At 34.3% G+C, this 9633-nt stretch overlaps 1 protein-coding gene across 1 annotated transcript; it reads left to right on the top strand.

The window, feature by feature from the left end:
* Nucleotides 1-1609: 1609 nt before the first annotated feature.
* On the top strand, nt 1610-8591 carry LOC107769410 (uncharacterized). Its single transcript, XM_075231040.1, has 13 exons — nt 1610-1928; nt 2063-2228; nt 3932-4012; nt 5034-5116; nt 5221-5336; nt 5426-5536; nt 5827-5936; nt 6155-6464; nt 6544-6621; nt 6700-6750; nt 6840-6929; nt 7814-7891; nt 8382-8591. Exons 1-13 carry the CDS (start codon nt 1919-1921, stop codon nt 8424-8426), a joined length of 1329 nt encoding a protein of 442 aa, XP_075087141.1. The 5' UTR covers nt 1610-1918; the 3' UTR covers nt 8427-8591.
* Nucleotides 8592-9633: the final 1042 nt, after the last annotated feature.

Below are 9633 nucleotides of genomic sequence, written 5' to 3'. Positions count from 1 at the left end.
TTAAATATAACTTTCAAATATCATAAATAATAAACCTCAATCATCAATTTATTAAAACAATACAATCTATTATTAAAGAAACAATTTGTAGTTGATACTCATTTGAAAAAGTACTTTTGGATGTTAATGACATATAAAGATTACCTTACAACCGGTGCTATTTAAATAAACAAATGATTTAAATATTATTACAGAAATTATTACTTAAGTTCTTAAATTTTATTATTAAAATATTAAGAACATGGAAAAATTATCCCAAACGAAGAAAAGTGATTGTAGGAAAAAGGAAAAAAGGAAGAAGAGATTAAAGGACCCGTTTGGTCATAGATTTTGCCAAACTTTTTTCAAATTATTTTTTGGCAAATACATGTTTGTTCATAAATTTTATTCATATTTTGGCAAATTCTCAAAACCCAAAACCCAAGAGTTGGTTTTGGCCCCAAGTATTACTATTACATTTTTTAAAAATTGCCCCAAACTTTTGGAATTTATAAAAGAGCTCACAATTTATTATTTTATAACAGTACTGCTTCGTCTTCTCGGCCATCTGATAGTGTATTATGTAGTTCATTATAAAAATAATAATTTTATACCAAATTTATTTAAATTCAGGACTATAGTTTGTGATAATGACAATGAATGATATTGATGAAGGTACTGTTGCGTATTTGTGATAGTTTTTACAACTTGTGGGTATAAGTCATGTTTCATATTTAAAAAAAAAAGTGAAATATGTTTTGAAAACTGATGTCCAAACACATTTTCATCTTCAAACCAAACTTCACCCAAATTAAATTTTTCAAAATAAATTTGGGAATCTATGACCAAACGCAGCTAAGAGCCCGTTTGGCCATGAAATATTTTCACTTTTTTTCGAAATTTTTTAATCTTTTTAGAAATCTGTGATTGGCCATAAAATTTCCAATTTTCACTTGAAGATGAATTTCGGAATTTTTCGAAAATTTAAAAAACTCCAAAAAAAACTATTTTTCAAAATTTTCACTCAAATCACTCACAAAAACTAACAAACAACCCAAAATTATATTCATATCCAAACACAACTCTAATTTTCAAATATCATTTTTTCACTTAAATTTTTTTCACTTTTTTTTGTTTGAAATTTTACAATTCTTATGTCCAAATGCCCACTAAGGGCCCCTTTGGCCATAGTTCTATTTTACTTTTTAAAATTTTTTTCGCTTTTTATCGAAATCAGTGTTTGATCATGAAATTTTAAATTTTTCACTTAAAAATGAATTTTAGAATTTTTTAAAAATTTTAAAAACTCCAAAAAACTATTTTTTCAAAATTTTTGCTTTAAATTACTCATAAAAATTCAAAAATAGCCCCAAATTATATTTATATCCAAACACACTTAAATTTCTTTTTGCGAAATTTTACCATTCTTATATCAAACGCCCACTAAATTACTTACTTAAAAAATACAAGTATACAATTGATATCTGTTTGCGTGAGTCGTACTCGTATACGACTGGACTCCAAAACACCCCGGGAACATTCTCCCGCGATTAAGAAAACTATCGGTCCTGATCTATCCACGTCATCACACTAACCACATCAACTCCCTACACCCTTCCACATAATCCCCAAATACTCCAAGCTCACCGAAACCACCTCTTCTTCTCTCTTGTAAAATTTCACATATAAATACCAAAGCATCTCGTCCCTGCTCCCTTTCTTCTTCAAAAAACACCTTTTAACAATCTGAGAAACTTCAATTTCCCTCCCCAAAAGTTTCCTTATGGATACACCGGTCCTCCATTCAAACAAGTGTAGTTCCTCTGTTTCCTTTAATCAGTTTCAGCCCTTTGGTATCTTTCCCTCAGTTGATTTTCATCGTTTGACTTTTAGTCAACTCTGTTTTTGCTTTTGACCTTAATTTACCGGAGCTGTCACCATGGGAAGAAGTAAGTTCTACTTCTAATTAGTGAAATCATACTTGTAATTCGACTAATTAAAATTACTCTTTAATTGTTTAACTCTAATTTTGTCAAAATAAGAGAACCTAATTTTCTTTTTTTTTTTTTTTTTTTTTTTGTAGAGAGTTCGCAAAGGAAGAATGCGGTGATGTTGGATAGTGATGACGCGGATAGCGTGAGTTCATTGTCAACTTCTCGGTCAGATATGATAGTGTCAGGTGTAGAGGAGGTTCAAGTTGACAAGGAGACTTTGCTTGATCAATGCGTCGATGCCCTCTATGAGAAAAGGTTTTTTCCAATGCGTTACGTTACATAATATAAGTATTAACCCCTTCGTTTCAATTTATGTGAACCTATTTTCTTTATAGTCCGTGCAAAAAAGAATAATTTTTTTCCTACTTGAAAGCAATTTAACTATATGCAATGATATATTTGCCTAAATTTTAATGTTGCATGTTAAAACAACTGCGCTCAGTCCCAAATAAGTAATAAACGCAAGTCCTGCCGTCATCGTACCAAAAAATGGATTAGTATTGCATGTTGAATAAATAAATTGGACAGTCAAATATTGCATTTACATAATTTTCACAGCTTTAAAATTGTTTGAATTCATTCAACTATGTAGATTTAAATTTTGATGTGATGTTTTATTTATTACACTTAATTTTCAACCCTTGTTTTAATATTTTCTTCTTGTGTTCATATAATGTACGTATAAGCTAAATTAACCTATTAACTTCCATATATAGTCAAATACCTGGGGATGTTTTTGTTTTTAAGTTTCAAAATTGTTTTATTATCATAGCTATTACCAATATGGTAAATATTTGTCAAATTGGCATTTTAAAATCTAAGTCTAGTTAAACTTCTTCATATAAAATAGAAATGGTGCAGAGGGCTATTAGCTTTTGGGAAAAAATAGTGGACCGTAGAGTTTTCCTTGGAAATGTTCTTTCTTTCTTTCTTTGACATTTTTTTTTTTGTACCAGCTTTTTAAAATGTTTAATATAAAGTGAGGTAAGCTTGGGGGATGAAAGTCGATATTTCACTTGCACTTTAAAGACATCTACGTTTAATAATGTTCTTATGAGAAGCTTTTTATGATTTGTGTTTGGATTGGATTGATTTATCAAAGAAAATAAAAATAAAATATAATTGCAAAACATCACTTTGTAAAACATTCACTTTTGGAGAATGAACTTTGTAAAACAATCATCCAAACTTACATTTATTAGTTCTAGCTACATTCGATAAGATATAGCTATATTCCTAAGTAAGATGTGCATTAGATTAATTTTAAATTTTGAGATAAATTAATATGAAAGTACTAAAAGGTAAGTAATCATATATCTTTGAAAAACACATAGGTAAAAGAAATCATATTGAAAAGATAAATATGTGAAAATTAAAAGGAAGATTGTTGATATTTTTTTGGGGGGTGGAAAAGCTAATAAATATGGTTTTGGTTTGCTTTAGTTGTCAAATGATATTTTGGTTTGAATTGTGGAAGCTAGAAACTGAACGCCAGTGAATGGTTTCTATACTGAACGCCAGTGAATCTATATAATGTACTTTATTTGCTAGTTTACGGGCAGGCATCTTATCGGAGGTTTCTAATATACGCTTGTGTGATTCCTGATGAAGCATATACTTGGGGTAGTGTAGTGCGGACGATTTTAAAGCGAATTCCCCATTCGTTAGGTAGAAAAGATCACCAAGATTTCGTTCCGGCATCCCAAGATTCCTTTTTCAACAGAATCTTTTGCATTCACAAGTTCAGTGATTCCTGTAACTTAATTTGCTTGTTAATCCGCATGTCTATAGTTTTAATTTTTGGAAAAGAACTTTTCTAAAGCAAATTGGGCTACAAAGCACATGTAATAACTAAGTTGTTTATTTAGCTCCAGTTGATAGATGGCTTGTATATGGTACTGCGTTTTGCTTCTGACAAAGATGTGACTGATATAAATTATTGTTTGTTGGCTATGTAGGGGATCAACAAGAGAGAACGCTCTTGCGTCTATTATAGAAGCCTTCAATAGCGACATACAACATGAGTTTGTTGAAAAGAAGTAAGGGAACTTGTGTTATGCTGATCTGTCAGTTGTCCAGCTTTTATTCTTTGACTTTAAAGTTCATATGGATGGAATGCTTGCTTTTAGGAATGACCTTTCTTGTGCTAGTATTACTTTTTGTTTTTAAAAAAAATCTTTGTTATGATGGTTAAAGGTGGTGGGTTCTGGCTAGTATCTGTAAAAGATCCTTAGACAACTTTTCTACCATATCGTAGTATCTACCAAATGCCAAACCAGCTAGAATTGCTCAGATATTTATGTCCACATGTGATTGGTTTACGGAATGTGAATGTTCTCTTTTGTTTCTAGGAGCACTACGGCCGTGACTATGAGTTAATTCCTTTCTTTTAGTAAAAATTTGTTATTTATGAATAAATGAAGATTTTGACTGCCAGTCTTTCTAATAGAAGGCTAATATCAAGGATTTGTTTGGTTCAAATAAATGATCCCATATGCTAGAGGGCCAAATTTTGTCTATCCACATTAATCTTATTACCTTAGTACATGTTTACAGATCGTTCAATAGCTACTTAGGAAATTTTAAGCCTTTAATGTAACTGCATAGCGGTTGCTTACCAAAAAAAAAATTAATTACGTGGCGGTTATTAATCTGTGTAACTTTTGACAATTTTTCTAATTCTTTTTTTTTTTGGTTAAAATTTCATGAGCCATGTGGGTAGTCTTTTGCAAACTGATGATTGTCAAATTTAAATTATCGCACATTCATTGATTATGCTACAATCAATATATCTGATAGTAGAAAACGCATTGAATATTTGGTAGAAGATTTAGCTCTTTTTTTCCCCCTCCGGTGTCCAATGAAGTATTTATAGCACTTGCCAATATTACTGATATTTTGTTTCTTTTAGGTCTTTATGCTTCCTGTCAATTATTGTTTTATGGTTTTAAATATTTACGGCCAAATCTTCAGCTTTGTTCTATTATGTTTTGACTTCTCAGATTGCTGTAATTGTAACCTCTTGTTGTGCTCTTTTCACTGTTATGTTTTATCATGCAGGTTTGCCACTTTGTTGCAACAATGTCTGAATTCCATTAAACGGGGCTCCTCCAAGGAGATAGCTTTGGCATCTCATTTTCTTGGTCAGTAATCTTCTAACTCTGCATATTGATGAGCTGTGGGGTTCAGATAGTTATCCTTCAAGTTGATTCCTAAATTTGACTTGTGTCATTTCGTCTGTGATTAGGAATTTTGGCTTTAACTGTTGGTCCTGGGGAAAAAGCACATGAAATGTTGGAAGAATTAGTGTCTCCTATTACAGAGGCTCTTAAATCTCGTTCTGAGACATCTAAGATATCTTCGGTGTGTTTGTAGATGGTGGATGCTTCTTTAAGTATTGTTATTGCTTAGCATTCAAGCTTGAATGCTGACTTTTGTTTGGGCGATTTCAGCTACTGGAGTGTTTGGCCATTATCACTTTTGTTGGAGGTGAAGAGGCAGAGGAAACAGACAAGTCAATGCAATTGATGTGGCAAGTCATTCATCCAAAAATTGGTCCTAATGTATGTACCCCTATGTTTATTTTTCAGCGGGAACACGATTTTAGAAGCTTGGTTTTGTTGCTTTTATGTGGATGTGTATTGCGATGTTAATGCCAATCCTTGATCCCTATCTGTCAATATTTCTGTTTTGCGTTTCACTATTTAAGGTTTGGTCTTGCTGGTGTCATGTGGATGGTATATTGTAACAGAAATTCCAATCCTTGTTCCCTATCTGAGTATTTTGTTTTTGCTTACATGACTTCTGTTACGTTACGTATTTCATTGACGACTGTATCTGGTTCATTGATCAGGTAGCTACTGCTAAACCTTCACCACGAATGATAACTGCAATGGTATCTGCGTGGTCTTTCCTCCTTACTACCATTGATGGACGGGCAGTAAACCCAAAAAGCTGGCAAGGGTGAGTATGTGCTCGAACTCCATACCTACCCCTCCCGGAAAGAAAAATTAAAGAAAAAGCCAGTAAAAGGAAGAAAGAAGAGAGAAAAGTTGTACTTGTTACATCCCATCAAGGACATATTATTTGTGTGGTATGTTTGGATGAAGATTAGAATGGGATGCAGGGTTTGTATTTGGTGAGTGTATGACAATTGGAGTGTGCATCTTCCCATGATGCAGGTCAATCTCTTACTTTTCAACTCTGCTGGACAAGGATGACAGAGCTGTACGCATTGCAGCTGGCGAAGCACTTGCTTTAGTTTTCGAAGTCGGGAGTCTTGAGAAGTTCTCTGTTGAAGATAAAGGATCTACTGACAGCTCCACAGATGAAGCAAACAAATCTAAGCATATTTTGCATATCCAAGGATTAAGAGAGAAGGTCCTGAACCAGATGAGAAGCCTTTCAGTAGAGGCCGGAGGCAAAGGATCAGCCAAGAAGGACCTCAACAGCCAAAGAAACACATTTCGAGATATCTTGGAATTCCTTGAGGTACCACTCTGTTTTCAAGTTATTGCTCTGCGATTGTAGTAGCTACTGGCTCTAGTAACTTCCTTACATTCGGTATTAGGATGGATATACTCCAGAGAGCTCAATGAAGATTGGTGGGGAGTCGCTTACCACAAGCACCTGGCGTCAACTGATACAGGTCCTTGTCATTCCTGTCAGTCTTATAGCAACTAGCTAGCTGCTTATCTGCTGAAATTATGTGTAATTTGTTGAACAGTTAAACTTCCTAAAGCACTTCCTTGGAGGAGGTTTTGTGAAGCACATGCAGGTTTATTTTGCTTACTCATCACTTGAGTTTTTGGGCTGTTGGTGTTGGTTTTCTATTTCTTATAATCTATATTCCTGTCCACTGTGCAGGAAAATGAATTTCTTCATGATGTCGTTGGTTTCACACTGAAGAGAAAATTGCTTTCGGGTGTTGGGCATCGTGTATCTGGAACAGAAAAGGTGCCTCTGTGCTTCTAAAAGCACTTTATTTTATGGATATGTTGTGTATGGATGTGCTGAGATCACTTTAATTTTTTTTTAAAAAAAGAATAAGCCATCACCTTCAGGGCTGTGTGCCTTTAGTATGGGCGGTTAGGCATGACCTGTACCACGTCGATTGATGCAAAATAAATTACAGAAAGCAGAGGGGGACGTGGACCTAACCTCCAAAAAACGTGTAAGATTGAGTACTTTAACCTTCAAAAAAATAATGGAAGGACCAGCCTATACAATTCCTTTCATGCTAAGCAAGAAAGTTCTCAACTAACAAAGAAGTTACACTTGTCAAATCTTCTTCTTATGCTACGTATGTGATCTATCTTGTAGAAATAATCCTTTCACCTCTTTAGGGAGCTGTTGAAAAGAGTAGTAGAAGGTACCATTTCCACCGGAAGAAGCTTGTTTGGCTAAGAAGTCAGCCTCTTGGTTGGCTTCTCTGTAACAGTGAGAAATCTTTACATCTGCAGCACTTATAATCTGGACAATCTCTGATGATCCTTTTCAGCTTGAGGTTATTTGTGTCTTTGTCAGTTTGTCATTCAACGTGTTAATCACCACCGTAGGATCTAGTACAAGATAACAGTTGTTAATTCCTTCTTGTTTGCACCACCCCATATATACCTGCCATTGCTTCTGCTTGGTTGTTGCTCTTACACTGAGCTGGTAGTGGAAATGCCATGATCTCTTTAAGTTGACATTCCTCTTCGTGTATATTTGTATTGCTGGATAGATTTATTTTTTCCCTGTCAAGTCTGCAAGAAAAAAAAAGAGTTTTTCCTTGTTTATTGAGTCTTAATATTAATTTGACTGACCATTTATGTTATGATAATGCTCCTCTTTATCAGAGGCTGTACAAGTCACCAAACTCAGTCACTAACAAGGCCAGAACTCAATTTCGAAACAAGCAAAGGATGTTATCCCAGGCAAGTAAAATCCTTCTTCTTCAGTCTGGTCAATTTACGTGTCCATGATGTTGTCGTGTTGTACTGCTGGTGAGTAGATATCTGAACTTCACTCCGTTCCGATGTCTCACAGCTAAAAGATGAGTTCTCCTCAGTTTAAATTTCTTTAGTTGATTCTGCCATCTTATGGAGTAGTATCTGTTTGGGAGATAGTGTCACATCTCCTATTAATTGTATTAATCACTCGTCGAAGATTCTCTTATTAGCTTTCCATTTGGGTTCGTGGCTAAAGAAGGAATCTCGAACTTGAAACAATAGGGCAGCCCGGTGCACAAGGCATCCCGCGGTCACGCAGGGTCCGGGGAAGGGCTGCACCGAAGGGGTGTGATGTAGGCAATCTAACCTAATGCAAGCATTAGTGGATGCTTTCACGGCTCGAACTTAAAACAATATTTTGCCATAATTTTATGGCTTGTCATGTCTAAGTATATCGCGTGGTGGTATTTCACAGGATAAGAATGTGGGCTGCTACTACACGACTGGTGATGAGGTCTGAGGAGTATTAGTTAGCAGAATCGCAGTTCACAGACTAAAATATATATACATTTGGATATTTGTTCCCATGTTAAGATATTCATTTCTAGTCGGACATTTGTATAAAGATATGGTAGAAACTCCGAATGATTATATCGTCTGTGGGAAGCTTGTTGGTTCCTTGTTATTCTTCTTTTACTTGAACCGAGTCGTCTGAAGAGTATTTCAGTTTGCAGACTCCCAATCAGCAGCTAAAATTTGTTAAGTGATCAATTGGGAAAGACTCGAAAAATCTGCGCGAACCAAGTCGAAGATAATTTAATTTCTACTGACTCGTCATCTTTTGCAATTAACTGCATCTTGGGAGACATCACACCTGCCCTGATGTATCATTTGCATCCCACCAAAAGTTCAACTACATGGACTATTGAATTCAGTAACTGGATCTACATAAAAGGTGCCCCAAATGGCAAGTTGGGGGTCACCTTGTGAGGGTGAAAGCAAGTTGATAAACATAGAATGGAACGATCAATTCTTCCCAAGTAGGCCACATCAGTTAGGTCAAAGATGATTCAGGAATTGGGTTAAACATAGTTCAGTTTTATAGCGGCAACTCAAGATTACTATTTATTACTTCCTGCGAATCATTACTATCTATTAGTTCCTGCGAGTCTCTAGCTGTACAATTAATAAGTCATAAATAGTATGGAGAAGGGCCAACAATACCCCTAACGTATTGAAAATGGCTCAAAAATACTCTCAGTTAACCTTTTGGCCTGGTCAATTTTTTGATTTTACTTCGCCATGTGACATTTTCTTAACCCGTCACGTATACTATTTGTATTAAATAAACCCACCTGTATCTTTTAAAATACCCAACGATCCTGACCTGCTCTTATATATTTGGACGGTCGGCTAAAAATAATTACATTCGCTAGTTAAATATATATAAAATATACATTGATTATATATAAAAATATGTATATTATACATTAATATTTTAATATATATTTTACATGATATTGTTTTTAGGAGAAATTATACAGTGTAGTTTTCCCTTCAAATTTTGCAGATCTTAACAAGTTTAACAAATATAAATTTTAATTTGCAAACATAAAAATGATAATGTTCTATTTATATGATTCTAAAGGAGAAGCAAAGAAACAGATGGAAAATAAATTATTTAAAACCTTTAATTATATACATATCCAACTGCTTAGCACATTAAT

This window comes from Nicotiana tabacum, chromosome 15 (assembly GCF_000715075.1).
Source record: "Nicotiana tabacum cultivar K326 chromosome 15, ASM71507v2, whole genome shotgun sequence".
Taxonomy (NCBI): Eukaryota; Viridiplantae; Streptophyta; class Magnoliopsida; order Solanales; family Solanaceae; genus Nicotiana; species Nicotiana tabacum.
Note: the sequence above shows the minus strand (reverse complement) of the source record. Positions and strands in the feature narration are given on the sequence as shown.